The sequence below is a fragment of the Harpia harpyja genome, chromosome 1, assembly GCF_026419915.1.
Source record: "Harpia harpyja isolate bHarHar1 chromosome 1, bHarHar1 primary haplotype, whole genome shotgun sequence".
Taxonomy (NCBI): domain Eukaryota; kingdom Metazoa; phylum Chordata; class Aves; order Accipitriformes; family Accipitridae; genus Harpia; species Harpia harpyja.
In genome coordinates this window covers 31,870,561-31,886,027 of record NC_068940.1, presented here as the reverse complement: position 1 = coordinate 31,886,027, position 15,467 = coordinate 31,870,561, and the positions used below count along the sequence as shown (strand labels likewise).

The 15,467-nt window shown below is 42.6% G+C and overlaps 1 protein-coding gene across 3 annotated transcripts in view; it reads right to left on the bottom strand.

Annotated features, from left to right (window-relative positions):
• NKAIN4 (sodium/potassium transporting ATPase interacting 4) overlaps positions 1–15,467 on the bottom strand; it is a 53,991-nt gene that overhangs the window by 8,888 nt on the left and 29,636 nt on the right. For all 3 annotated transcript variants that reach the window (XR_008234896.1, XM_052785650.1, XM_052785641.1), the window contains exons 4-5: positions 9,778–9,975; positions 1,903–1,963 (exon numbers count right to left, since the gene is read on the bottom strand). Coding sequence is in view for 2 of the 3 variants with exons in the window: in XM_052785650.1 (XP_052641610.1) it covers positions 1,903–1,963; positions 9,778–9,975 (259 nt within the window). In the remaining variant the exon portion in view is untranslated. The remainder of the gene's footprint in view (positions 1–1,902; positions 1,964–9,777; positions 9,976–15,467) is intronic.

Genomic DNA, 15,467 nt, shown 5'->3' with positions numbered 1-15,467 from the left:
TGTCAGTTAATGGGCAAAATCTGTAATTGGGGGGATAATTCCCAGTAGTTTCCCAGTAGTTCCAGTGAGACTTGACCTTTTCTCAGCCACTTTTGAAAATGTTTGAGTATTTTAAAATCAAGACAGTCTGCAGTTTTAAAAAATAGATTCTAACTATACTACCTCAGTTGTGGAATGTCTAAATTAGGAAACCTTAAAGAATGGCAATTTTCAGTAACTCTCTAGTACCTTGAACAAACAAAAGTCCTTTCATCTGAGCACCCAACCATGGAAGCACTCAAAATCCAAGTCACTTAAAAAAAAATCTTAACCATGGTTCATTGTTGCAATATATTACAGTGCATTAGCACATCTAAAATATTCTTGCCCACAATTCAGCATTAGTAGATCCCTACTGCTGTGTTTTCTCATGAAAATCACGTTAGCATGAGCTTCCTGATTAATGTGCCTCAGGACTTATAATTACTTCATGCTGCATATCAAAGCAACATTTAAAGGAAACCACAAATGGAAGAGAAAATTAAAACGCAGCTCATATTTGTTCAGGTCACTGGAAGGATCTACTACTGTGAGTGTGAAATATTGATGGTTTGTCATTGTTAATTATTCAAGCTGGCATTTTAACTCCAAGTTGGGAAACTGGGAGGGAAAAGGAATTTGTTAGTGAAAAAAAAAATACATATCCTGAAATTAACACCTCTCTGTTTCTAGATAATCCTTCCTTCCATGTGGTTGTCTCTCCTAACAGATCCCTACTATAAAAACAAGCTCTGTCAAGTTATTACTTCACAATATTTAAAAGGGACTCAGAACTTAAAATATTACTTATAATGTAGCACCTTCACTAAGTGCACTGCCAAGCTGTAAACAAATGATCAATAAAGCCAGTAGAATGAGTTCAGCCACACAGGAAGGAACAGAAAAATATGAGGACAAGTCAGATAAGCAGTGCACCTCATCTCGCCCCTATGAAATCAACATTCTTCACATACTTTCAAACATTCAGTTCAAAGCTGTTGTTTTTCAGCTAACATCCATGCCAGCTGCTCTTTAAAACAACAAAGCTACTTGCACAAACCTAATTAATGTCTTAAAGAAGTGATACGTGGATATAAAGCCTTTGGATCAGATCCTTACCTGGAATAAACTGGCCTAGACCCAAGACATTGCCAAAGAAATCAAACCTATGCGTCCATTCTTTTTGTAAAATTATTGGTCTCAAAGGGAGTTTTAGAAGGGCAAAGTAATCCAGGACCAGGTTATAGATATCTGCATAGATCCCACAGACCCAAGTGATTCCTCTGAGTCTTTGCTTTTCTCTGACACATGTCATAGTGAATGCATGACACTTAAGAGATTTGTATACCAAACACAAGGGAGTCAGCTCCTTCCTCCTCCTTGTAATTCAAATACAGTACTTCCTCTGCTTTTAAATGAAGTGGTCAGGTTGGTCCTTGGCAAGAAATCTCATGCTCTGCTTCATCCTCAGCTTGGGGCATACAATACTCAGCAGGTTGCCTACTTGAGTACTGGGCTGTATTCTTTGTTGTAGATACTCTTAATTACAATGGTAGTATTTCAGTAGAATTGTTCTTAAGCTATATAAGCTTGAGAACAGAAGAAGCTGCCCAGTTTCTCTAAAGCTTAGTCTGAGCGAGAAGCCAAATCCAAGCTTTTTTGTGCTGAAAGCATAGCAGAATGACAGCATCTAACATGTAGTCACATGGGGAAAAAAGCCTTACAGTAAAAATAGCTGATCCTTGAAAGGTAGGTAGTGCCATATCACATAGATGGAGAGATGGAAAGAAGTCTGATGGCAATTTGGTCCTGATAGACAAATATCTGAGAGAGAAGTAAAATTTAGTAAAACCTTTGCCAACAGATCAGTTGATAAATACTTACAGCTGTCTTCTTCTTCTGTAAAAACACTAACAACATAACAGGCGTAGACAAAGCCCACCAGCTGGAAAATAGAGAGAATAAATCATTTTAGCATCAGTCTTGTGAGGCTGGTCAAAACCCACTTGGCATGACTTCAACAGCCAATATTTGCTCTCAGCTTGGCAGCATTATTGTAATGGTGGAGCCAAGTCATATTTGCTGTAAGGCAGGGGATGCAGGTGTAGGCTTAAGGGAAGACACTGCTGGGAGCATACTCAAGGCTCAAAACTAAAAACTTGCAAGACCCATCCTCACCTTCAGAGAGGCAGCCTGCTGTTGCTAGGATGGTTGGCAAGAACATGGACTGGCTTTGTTGACACTGAAACTACTGTGCTAAGTTTACACTAAGAAGTGGTGGGGATGCAGGAGAGTGCCTTATGTAACATTTTAGACAGATGACTATGTACAGGACAGACACACAGACATACAGGGGTAGGTTTTATTAACAGAGGTCCACAGACAAGAACTCATCAGGTCTGTATTCCTGTCATAAAGGGTATGAAAGGGAAGAGAAATTACTTTGGTGCAAGAGCTACCAACAAGATGCGAGTAGTTTTTATGCAGATGAGATGATAGAAACTTAGTTAACCATAAAAAATGGCGGTGTACTGGCAGCAATGTTCAGAGACACTGAAATCTTTAGTAACTTAGGCTTGGAGATCAAAAAGTCATTGGAAAGAAATCCTAGTCTTACTCTAGCTCTACAATTTTTAAGGTTCTTTCTCTCTTTGGAGAATAAACACTTCTGCATGGACTAATCAAGCATTGGGCCTGCAAAGTAAACAGGCCAGAACACAGAAACAGACAAGACTATAGCAGTGGTCTTAATTTACAAATTGCATAGGTTAGCTCTAAATTGCCACCTCCTGGGAACCAGACAGAAGCAGGGAAGGAGCAGTAAAACAATAGGGTGCCTCTCAAATAACAGCCATCCTGGCATGGTGTGGCCCTCATGTCAACCCATTGCTCAGAGCAGTTGTTACAGCAGAAAACTAGAGGGAACATTAAAAAAAGCAATTTAAAGTAGCCTGATGAGTCAGTCTTTAGTTGGTAGTTTGTAGAAGCTCTAAAGCATCAGAACTGCCTCACTCAGTTTCAGTAGCAAGTTGTTACTCAGCCTGAATAGAGAAACAAGTTTCTGGTACTATGGGAGTTAAGCATTCTAGATCCAGCAGGGTTTTATTTTGCTTTGCCTTCTCCCCGTTAATCAAATATCCTCTCCATCCTTCATTTTACATCTTTACGTAACACCCCACTTAGCAAGATCTCAGTTGACAGTAACTATATTAGTAAAGTTATTGTAAGACATAATTGTTTTCCACTGTGAACTCAATTCTTTTGAACAAGAGTTAGAATGTAACATACAGTGACTCATTCTAAGGGAAGACAGAATGATGCATGGTAGGGCTTGAAAAGTAGAGTCCATTCATTTTTAATATGACAGAAAAATGCATCACACCAGAAAACAAAAGGCAGGATAATGAGATTTCTACTGGGGAGTTATAAGGCATTTGTGATTTCTCCAGCTCTCCCTGACAAACCACACCTTGTTGGAAGGAAACGGAATGTTTTTGTAGCATCACTAAACCTTGTATTATTTCCTTTACAATTTTCTATAATAATCTGAAAGACAAGCCAGCTCTCTCCTTTCCTCTTGGGTGAGCCTTATGGAAACATGTCCCAGTACCTCAGTGGAGAAGTAACAGCTCTATGGACTCACTCATTCCCCTGCCATGCATTTTTGAAACCAGGGCTGCTTCAAACTAAGTTTCGATGAGCTACAGCAGACTTCATGCAGAAAAAAAGCAAATAAAGAAATCCTTTGGGGTGTGATACTAACCGTGAGGCCACATGCAACAGCCAATCTAATTTTACCTGCTGCCTTTCAGAATTAGCTCCGAGTAGAAACATTGCTTTCTAAAGGCAGACAAAAAAAAACACAAAACACCAAAAACCAACAACAAAGTAATCAGAATAATCAGAGATTTTTCTTCTTTTCTACTGCTTGCGCTGTGCTAACATAAAATCCCGGGATTTCTTTTTTTCCCTGAAATTTGTGGTGGTTTGGGGCAGGTTTGGTGGCCGGGCAGGAGGGCTGTGGCCCCGGAACTGGCCGTGGTGCTGAAGCAGCCCCCGCGGCGGCTCCCCGTTGCCTTGCGTCCTCAGAAGGCTTGGCTGCGAAATCAGCAATTAGCGCTCATCAGCTGGGCTGCGGTAGCTAACGACATTAACACTTATAGATGCTCTTGGAAAAACGGAGTGCTTCAGCTTAAAGCTGTCCCAGCGCTCAATGAGATGTCGAACCACCCATCTGCACCCTCTGGTCTCTAAAATAAGCGCATTTGCGCTCGCCCTAGGATCAAATTAGCAGTGTGGTCACACACATTCTTTGTACTTGCTCTAGCATTTTTATAGTTTGAAGATCCAGCCTTTTACATTTTACAGGATATAAGGTAAAATCATGCAATTTACATAGACACAAATATCCAAGCAGGAAAGATGCATCTTGAATGTGCGCCCTGATTCCAAGGGAATTCTAGAAAGGCTTTCTCTTTCCCCAGATTTTCCATCATGCCTCAGAGTAGGAACTCTGGGTTAATAACCGCGCCAGGTGGAAGCCCTAAATCCATTCACTGTTATTACACTCTAACATGTACACACAAACTTTATGCGATATCTGTGTCAGAGAACTCCTGATAGTATTAACAATGAAAACCACTCACCTGCCCCATTTATAGGCAGAGTGCATGAACGATTATCAGCTATACTGTCACGGGGAACCTGTTAAACCTCTGAAAATTCTCCACGGTTCAGAAACACTAAGCAAGAAGTAAGATTGACTTGGCAAGTTTGTTTTGCACAGAAATTAATGCCTCATAACTCTCCATCATTCCTCTCACCCCATACATTTTTCCTTTTATGACTAAGGTGACCTTTTGCATTCAGAAAAGCAAACAAACCAGCCAAAAGCTAGTAAATTAAGTGAACTTCCCTAAATCTCTAATTCCAGCTCCACTGGAGTGGAGGGTTTTCTATTTCTTCTGTTTCCTGGCTTTGTTTCAAAATTACCTGCTGAGTGTTTAAAATTTACTTTTTATTGACTTTATACTCCATTCCTTCTTTACATGAGTTTCATCAATAAAAAAATTGTTTATTTAATGGCACTTTTTATTAAAAGAAGTTTTGCTAGTCTTATGACCTGGCCAGAACAGGAGAATTTCAGTGGCAAGAAGGGAAGAGGCATACAACATAAATATGAATTGCATTTTTATATGGGCTGACATAAACTGTAATTAAACTTATTACCTCGGGGATGAAATGAACTCCTGGGACTCCCCACGTCTCACCTTCTGCATGAATTAGGAATGAAATATAGCTAGAGGAGAAATGCCACTCCTATTGTCCAGTCCTTTTCACTGGAAGAGTCTGCTAGAATGTGGGATGAGCAGACTCCAAGAGACACCAACAGTTCCCTTCTGACTGCATCCTTGATGAAGATGTATCAAGCCCCCAAACATCACCAAGTTTAGCAGCAATTAACTTAGAACAGAAAGCTTCAGAGAGGTCAAAAATTTGGAAGTAATTTCACTCTTGCTCAAAGTGCCATCTTGGTTGCTGATTTCAATACAAAAGAGGGGTTTAAGCTCTACTGTCCCAGGGAAATAGCAATAATTCTTAGATCTTTGCAAATTACATAGGGGAGGTGAAAGAGGAGGGGAAATGTCAGTGATGTAAAATGACACCAAGCTATTGCTCTAATTCCCCAAAGAACATTCTTGGGCTTTAGCCTCTGCTGCTGTTTCTCTACTTGTTCTGCATGTTCAGTACCAGCTTCCTCCAGGCTGCAGAAGTATCCAATTAAGCTTTTTATTAGGAACACATGTTGTAGGCAGGTGTGTTCAGTCAGCCTGTCAGACAGCCTGGGAATGCACAAGCTGCTGAACAAAAGAGGATGGAGCTGGGATGTCCCAAGCATTCTGCAGGCAAATGAACAGAGCAGGAAAGACAGGAAGAGACAAGTGTGCCCAAAGGGAATGAGGAAAACATAAGTCTGTACCTCCCTCTGCCCCTCAGTCATCTGAAGTTAACTTTTTAATAGTGAGTTGAAAAGCATTCATGAAACAGCAGCATTGAACTAGAGTGGTGGAGGCAGAAAGACTGAATTACAGCAAGATCTACAGAAAGGGACCAGCTGGCTGCGAGTGAGCAAAACAAGCAAAGGATGGAAAGGCAAATTTTAGGAGATGGTACTGTTGCTTGTGTAAGATCTTAGCTTTAGTCTGCATCTGTCCTAGTGAAGATTTTAGGCTCTTCAACTCTTCTCTCAATAGAAAAAAACTTGCCATTGTTTTTTCCACCACAGAGAATATGTGCAGAGTCTCCTCCTTCAGGGCAGATGTATTCTAGGTTTCACTTCTAATCAGAGCTAATGAAGTGTGTATGCTCTCATCAATGCAAGAGGGGGAAAATAAAGAGATCTCTGCTACAAGAAAGCAAAAAGCCAGCTTGTGAAAGAGCTATTGTGACCAGATAGCCAAAGAGGCAATCAAAATCCTTTGATTCCTTGACCTTCTTTACTCTTTGGATGCAATTACAACCACTGAAAATCTAGCTTTTGCCAACAGCAAAGCATCTCTTGCATGTTGCTTCTCACATAACATCTGCTGTCAAGGCTTGCATTGCTGCCTTCCTGGGAACCTTCCAACCTGTCAGTCTGAGTGAAAACAGCAGACAGACAGGCAATGAGTTCTCTCAGTTGGGAAGATATTTCCAATTTCCATCCCATTCAATGGACCCTCAGGAAAAGCCTAACCCTCCCTACTCCCAGAACTACCATATGGACAGCCCAGAGCTATGCCAGGTATTTCAGAACTAGAAATCACTCCTCTCCCTGCTGGCTGACAAGTTGGAGATATGCAAGATGAATCCTTGCGAAGATAAAAAACAAAGCAGATTGCTTTTCTTGCTGTTGCATTTCTTAATAGGGTTGGTAGGATTAGTTTTACAGTGACATTTTTATACCTATATAGACTTAAGATGTTGTTACAATAAGCTTTTTCCTCAGTGTGTTCTGTGCTAAAGCATTGAGAAAGATTTTCTTACTGGGCCCTACAGCTACCTGTATCGTGCGTGGTGACTGGTATGCCCAAGTTTGACAGCATTCCAGATTAAAGGAGTTGCTTTTGCCTTCAAGGAGTACAGACGAGCTCTGAGCAAAAGCAGACTGAGACCTTATGTATCTTCAAATGTATGCCCAGGAGCAGGATAATATAGTCAGCAGGAGTCAAGATGACAGCCAACACTGTGCTCACCATATGGGATCAGGTTTGCTTTCCGTCTCCTTTGGCATGCAAGATCAAATTCAGTGAGCCTTACCCCAAGTACACAACATGGTGCACTACAGTTCCTCAATAGTCTCAAGGAATTGGTATTTCCAGAAAACAGCCAAAGTGTCCACAGCTGGGTACTGCATAGTTAAAGTACATGGATTTCACACCACCATGTCTGGAATAAAAAAAACCCCAAACACAACCCCCTCACCCCACAACTTCTAAAAACCATTAGGCAAAGCAAAAAAAAAAAAACCTACAGAAAGCACAATTTTGCCTGTCCCTTGCCCTTCTTAACAGGGAACTGACTATTCCGGTCTCAAATGTGTGGCAGACAAGGAGGGAACTAGGTCATGTCCCTTGCTGCATCCCCTGAGCCTTCAAGTTCCCAGTCGTGTTTTTTGTACTATCGATCTGGTCTCCCTGCCTGTCTGCAGCACAGTACCTGCCGGGCGCTCTGGGAAGGACAGCAGCCTGTAATAAAATCTGCCTTAAAATGAGATAAAGAGAACAGAAAAAGATACTGGCAGGGATCAAAGAGTTTGACCCTCAGAAGCTAAAAAGGGAGAGAACTGGCTGACTGTTTTCAGGCAAGGTCTGAGTAAGAAAGTGAAAAGGCCTTACCTCAGCAAAGCAGAGAGGAGAAGCTCTATTTGTTCCACCACATGACAAAATTATATGAGCATTTCAGAGCTGGTAGGAGTTACAGACCTGGGGCGTCAATATTCTACCTTTATTACAGGACAAGTAGAAATTTACTTCACTCTGCATAGCTCAGCCCATATGGCTTTCTTGCCAACAAATATTTTAGCCACATTTCCAGAGTTTAGGATTCAAAAATCCACTGCAACTTAAATCTCAGGGAGAAGGAGAAAGAAAATATTTACCTAAATCCTATTTTATCTTACAGTTCCCTCCTCTGTCTTCCCATCTGGCCCTTTGTGGTGTTTTGCAGATGCACAGAGAATATTGTCATGTACCTTTGGGAAGAAGCAAAGGAAAAAACACTCCCAGAGACACAGACTCTGTGTGATCACTTAGCTCAGGGCCATGTGCCTAAGTTAGTAAGCTGCCACAAAACAAAGGTCTATTCCAAACAAACTCAGGACCATTTGTTGGCTGAACCTCTAGCCTGGGGCACAGGGGCTTATGCCAGCTCAGGCGTTTAGGAGGGATGCTAATAGTGACATACTTCTGCACTTTAAAAGTCTGGGATGTTCTGACTTCAAAGTCTGTCAATTGTTTCACCAGACTCGGGAACAGCACCAGCTCAGCAGCATCCATGCCATTCCAGCTAACAGCCCTTTATGAAAGACAGCGGGTTCTATTCTTCTGGATACCTAAGTTTGCCTTTCTCATACACATGCATCGAAGCAACTCTCAGGCAGTTTAATGCAGATCATTTTCCCTGAGGGACAACTAACCAAATATTAACAGCCAGCACACACACCAGGGAGTTCATCCAACTCAGAAAAGAGGAGCTTCTCCGTCTGCCTCATTTTTGTGACATGGCAAGAAAGGAGTCCGAGTCTTCCCCGCTCCCTGCAGTTCACTGTGTCAGACAGATCATCCCAGCTAATAGGAAATGCAGGATCAAGACAGTGGAAAGTTGTACCAAAAACGTGCAGAGAAGTACTTGGCACTCCAGAAGCTTGGAATTTCTCTATTTGTTATCCTTTAACATTTAATCAGGGCAAGTTACTCTTCTTTAAGCCAAAACTGAAAGCTGCAATGTGAACATTTCAGCAGTCCACATCCATCTGTACTTAAAGCCATTAATCACAAAGTAACAAACCAAAGCGGATTAGAAAGATGGGGGCTGCTAACTCTAATGCAGCTACAAAATGCAAGAGCACCTATGAAGTAAGGGGGACAATGGACATTTTGTTTCAGTTAATTTCACAGACAAGTGAGAAACAATTAATTAACAGTGAAAGTTAAGGACATTGAATTACTGCAGAGTACTTTAAAAAGCCTGTGGAAGACTCTGATGAGGAAAGAGTTGATGAAAACATTTAGTGCATGTATCTCAGATGTCAGCACAAAGGAAATTGCTGCTTTCTGCTTCCTTAAAGTTTCTTTCATTTTCTGGAGATAAGGATCTTCTCCCTTTTATTTCTTTACAACAAATGTGCACATATGCGCTCTGCCATCCATTGCTAAGTCGTGAGGAATAAGAGAAATCCTTCTTCAGGTGGGTCTCTGTCCTTATCAAAACATTAATTTCCACACCCCAACAGGGATACAGAATGATTTGTTATTGTATTGTTGCATGTGATGCATTACTTCAGGTGTTAGGTTGCTGGTACCCATTTCCAATTCTTTCAAGCAATATCATTCATAAGAGAGAACAGGAGAACAAACAAACAAACACAGAGGCTTTTGCAATCAGGTGATACAAAATGGGTTGGAAAATATGGGCCAGCCTCTGTGCCTGGAAAAAATAAAACCAAACAGCATCCCCTCAACAACTGCTACCCCGCAGGACTGTCAGCGACATACTCACCGCAATCAGGATCTGGAAGGAGCTGTGCATGACCTCGATGTACCGATACTCCAGGGCACAGCCTATCACAGAGATGTAGGAATGGCTATCCAGCCCTTTGATCCCAGACATTGAAGCCTCCTTCCTTACACAGCCAGGACCATTTTCACTCCACCATGACTGGTGCCGGGAGATGTTGAATGTCAAGAGTTCGCTGTCCTAAAGAGAAAAGTTGCCAAGAGATCTCCATTTACTATAAGAGTGTCTGATACGCTGTCAGATGGAGGTCATACTAAAATCAATGGAAAAACCTGAAATTTCTAAGATCCCCACCCTCAAGAAATGATAGCACAGATCAAAATACATTGGCTTTATGTTCCTTGTAAGTGTTTCACAGGCAGGCTTCTGTGGTGGGAACCATTTCTGAGGCAGTCCTGCAGCACTCCGACAAAGCTATTTCACCATCATGTAGCACACTTCAGAAGCAGGACCGAGCAGCTTCTAAATCAGAAAGACAGTCTCTAGGCTGCAGACCCAAGACCACTTTGTTAGTGGTTCGTGCACCCAGAAAAGAACCCTCAAGTTTTGGGTTTGGGAGATTAACCTTACAAAGCTAGAAGAAAAAGGTATACAAGGCAGCACTAAGCATCCTGTCAGAACCATGTGTTATGGGTATGCTTTTCCCAGCATGGGAATCAATACAGATAACTGAGAAATATGAACTTCATAACCCTAAAGTGAGTTTCAAAACCCAACAGATCTTCCTCTGTTCCTAGCTTTTAACACATCTAACAAGTTCCCTTACCGTTTCCGTCTCATTTCCTTCCACACTCTTCACATATGTTGCTTCTACACCTTCTGTTGACCTGACACACTCTCAGCCTCAGGTCGGATTACCTAGCTGAGCAGACCTCACAGCGATGATTGCAGCTTCTTGCAAACACTCCCCCAGCAATTCCTTGTCACCTCTACCCCGAGAGAAGCTTTTTGTTTTGTTCTTCTCATCTGTACTTGTTCAATTATTTAAATCATGCCATTGTGGGGATTACATAGTGAAATGCAACACGTGTAGTGCAGGATTTTGGTATGCAACCAGGTGCTCATTTAAAAAGAACACTTTCCTCACACTTGAGAAAAGAGTGGTTCTCACTGAAGTACCCAGGACAGCTTTGGGATTTTGCCCTTACAGGACATGGCAAAGCCCTCCCTGCAGATGGTAAAAGACAAACTCAGAACTGGCCGAATAGATCAGCTGCATCACTTCACAGGTGAGCACTAAGTGCTAGATGCCCCAGCAGCCCTCTTGGGTCACTCTGATGCAGAATCAACAACCCCTTTTGACCACAAAATGGGGCAAGGGGTTGGAAGTTTTATTCTGAAGGATAGATTATGAAATGGATCAGGCAGAGAATCTATGTGTATCTACAAGGTAAAAATAGGTACTGGATATACACACACCACCAAACCATTACAAGAAGTTTTAGCACCTATCCATATACTACTTCACACTGCTTATGCCAGGGTCCTACACAGTCCCTGTAGGAAAGAAGTGGCTCCCAGAACAGCAGCAGTCAAAGCTTGGGGCATTCACACTTCTTAACATGGGAAGGATCACGTGGCAGCTCCTTTGCCTCAGCTCCCTGTAGAGTCAAGAGGGAACAACAGATTCAGAGCAGCTAATCCAGGCTCCTGCTCTGAATTACCTTCTGGAGAGAGCACTTGTCTCCACTGCCAATACAGGGAGCCCAGCCAGGTAGTCCTGCCGATACACTTTTCTGCGTCTGTGTTTGTATCCAGGGGCAAACTTGTGCTACAGGACCAGAAAATTTGAATGACAGCCAGATAACCTGTGAATAAAAACCAAGTGCCCTGCTATGCACATTGTGTAGGTACCCTCCACTCCACCACAGGTACTCAAAAACAGTTTGCAGAGCTGTTATTAATATATGCTGCAGGAAGCACATGTTAAGAAATGTGGACAATTAAGTGAGATGACAGCTGCCAAACTCCTGACATAATCACCGCAACAGATGGGATGTGCTTTACAGTAGATGGAGGAGGGCATGGAGATGAAGTATGGCACCAGTGCAAAAGCAGCCTGAATAGCAAAGACAATAGGGAAAATTCTATCAACAGTTGGGAGTTTAAATGGAGCTGTCTGCATTTGAAAGGCTATGGGGTATAATTATTAGATTGGCAGCTACAGGATAATGCACGCGGTGCAAGGTGCTGTGCTAGCTACATTTCTAGAGATGGTTTTCTCTTCCAGCTTCTCACAATTTTGGCAGAAGTGTTTTTGGCTTGCTCCCTCTGCTGGGCATTGCTCTTCAGTGGCCCACGTATATCTCACATATCCACCAAATCGCATCTTTTCTGCAAAGCTTCTTTCTCCCCCAAGTTTGCATGTTCTGAGATCCATGGATCTTCCCCAGAAAAGCTTTTCCTCCTGGAGACAGCCAGCCCTCCAAGCTGCTATGCTCTTCTCCCTCTCACAAGCCACTCACCACTTTGGTTAGGGAAGGAATCATCTTTCCCTCAAAAAAAAAAAAAGATTCAATTGCTGTTTCTTTGCCTGGGGCTTCCCCCAGTTAGCACAGAAACAAAGCTGTTCCACAGGGCTCCACAGGATCTACTCTTAACTTCGGTCCCCAGGGTTTCCCTCTCCCAGCTCACAGATAGTGCCTTCCCAAACCTTCTGCCTCACTGATGCAAAGAGCCCCTTCAGTGCCTTCTCTACTCCTCACAGAGGCATCTATGTGTATTTGGCAAAGTAAGAAACAGCCCGCTTTCCTTCTTGGATCTCCTTATAGAATTGGCTCTGGCTTAAATTTGCTGCAGAAGCTGAGCTTGCTTGTGAATTAAGCCTGAAAAAGCAGAACAGGTGCTGGACTGGAGGTGGGCAGGTGGAAGAACAGTAGGTCCTAACCAGCACTCACTGCTTTTTGCCTACAATCACACTCCAGCTCTGTGGAAAAAAAAAAAAATAAAAAAAAAAATTATACTTCAGTTAAGAACAGGTTGGAAAACTGAGCCCATTTGGATTCTAAAAGCACCACAACGACTCACACACATGAGCCATCCATCTCACAGATGTAAAATGAGTACTGATTGCACACTGGGATTATGGATGCCCTCACGTTCAGAGACATCTTTCTGAACAAGCATCTGTCTGGAGCACTGCAGGGCATGAGGGCAGCATAAATGAGAGGGTCTCAACATGCAAAGCAATGCCATTCCCTTGATTGTGTCCCTGGCTGGATGTCCTCAGAGGATGCCTGTGCTGTTGGGCACAATAAAAGACCATTCAAGAAAATCAGTTAATCGACCTCCAGTTGCTCAGTGCTTGCTGGGAGACTGGGGGAAAAAAAATTAAAAATCCCAGAATGTCTCCTGTGGTTTGCCAGCTTCATTTGCTAGGAGAGGGTTGAAAAGTAAAACTACAAAATAGGAACAGCATACTAAATTGAGGAGAAAAGAACCAGTTGCAAGAAAGTTTAGGAACAGCTGTTTCCCAAAACCTTTCTGCAATGCATTTGAAGTCTAAACACACTGAAATACTCCCCAAAGTGGTATGCAGGTTGGAAGATGTTAATCAGTCCCAGAAGTGAGCAAGCCCTGCTGTAAGAAGAGAGTGATCTGTGTGTAACTGCACTCCCCCTTGTTTCTTGACAGGCTGCTATTTGAAGGGCTATCGCTTCCTCTTTAACCTTCAGCCTGAAGAGAATTATGAGCTAAGAGTGATACAAGCTCCTTCTCAGGAGCATGTTGAAGGCCAGCCAGAAAAATCACATATCACTCTGAACTGTTGTAGCACCTGGTTGCCATCCATTTGCCATCAGTGTGAGAAGGAAGACAACAGCACTAAACTGTAGTCCCTACATTTTAAAGAGTCTATTTCTGCTCCCAGCCTCACTCCACTGTGTCCCACGGGGAAACTCACACCTACCTCTGACACCCACAGGACCAGCTGTGTTCCTTTTCTAAAATAGTTTTCTGAAAGCTGTTCTGAAATTATTTGCGAAGGGTCACTATCAGAAATGGGTTTATTTCTTGTTGTTAACAGCCTTCTGTACCACCTCCCCCCAAATTTCCTTAATTATCAGGCAAGCCAGCACTAGAGTGGCTCTGGAAACAAATTGAACCCTGTATGGGAGCCTCCAGAGCTTGACAGCAGAATAATTTTAAATCCTTTCGGTTGGAAACATTCCTTATCAAAATAGGAAATATAAATATTTATCATTTAGTCATGTGTGCTGAATAGCTGTATCACCCTGAGACAACAGACAACCACTTTCATTGTCTCTCAGCAGGCCTGGTGACAATGCCACCGCATTTAAAGGCCAAATCTCAGGCTTCCAGTTTCTAAATTTAGATGGAGTTTAGGGACAGTTGTAATTACGCATGCATTTATCCATCCCCCTCACGGTATTTTTTCCAGGTACAAAGTCATCCCAAGATGCCGTCCAGATTCTCTGGAATACAAATAACCCCCCATCTGACTAATAAGGGCTGCTTCCATTTCAAGAGGAGATTTAGACCACCACCATGGCTCTGGATTCAGATCAAAGCACCGGGTAGACAAGAGAGAATATAAAGGAAGGGTAAAAAAAAAAAAACCTCACCATTCCAAGATGAATAATTTGAGAGGGAAAAGACAAAGGAATACATTGAAATACAGAACACCAATTCCTCAAACCTCTCTGAATGTTTCTCAAGTACATGATGAAGAGTCAGTCAGCATGGCAGCTGGACAGACAGATGCTCATATGTCTTACCAGCAGGATTTAAATAATTAACTCAGAGTGGGGGGTTGCAGGAGGGACTGTGTTTCACACTCGAGTAGACAGGGAGAAGCTTAACACATTATTTCAAGCACAGCCTAGAAACTTCAGAGATAGCTCCCAACAGTTCACCTAACCAAATGGCCAGATGGACAAAGAGAAAAGAGGGAGATGGAACAGGAACAGAGCAGTGGAGGAGGAACAGCAATCTGGAAATTCGGCTGCAAACCCCACTGCAGAGCAGCGGTACAGCACTTTCAGAGAGGCTGTACTTCCCCCAGATGCTGCAAGTGCGCTCAGAACTGCGAGCAGAGCAAGTCAGCAAGGCAATGCTGCCAGAAGCTGCTCAGAGGCACATCACCATGTCACTGCCAGTGCTGAGAAGCAACCCTTCAAATCCAGATTGCTGTATCTCTTGCCTGCTTATTGGCAAAGCACTTACGGGAAAGCTGGCATAGGCTACACACTTAGGGAGGCCCTTGCAGCAATAAGGGAAGTGCTTTCTTAGACACTTATGCTGATCCATTTGTGTCTGGCCACCTAATGAAGTTCTGCTGTGCTATATTTCACACTCTTACTCCTACTAAGAAAAGATTGCAAGATAAAAAAAATGACAGGAAAGAAACATAGAAATCAGGCCAGTTTAGCTCTTCCAAGAAGTAGAGAATAGATTCATAGAGCAGGAAAGAACATTTTCCTTTTGGGAAAAAAAAAAAATTCAGTGTAGTTATAACTAGTGGTTAGGAGGTAGATGGTTAGTAAGTAGTTGTAACTACCCTGAGCAGGGCTGGCCAGAACAGCCATTCTCAGGGTTTCCATGGCCAGGAGAGAGCAAGCACTGCTGGAGGAAGAACACTTTAGGAAATGATGTGAAAGACAGGAGGAAAGAGAGGGTGAGAAGTGGTGGGCCGACAACCCAATGGAAGAAAG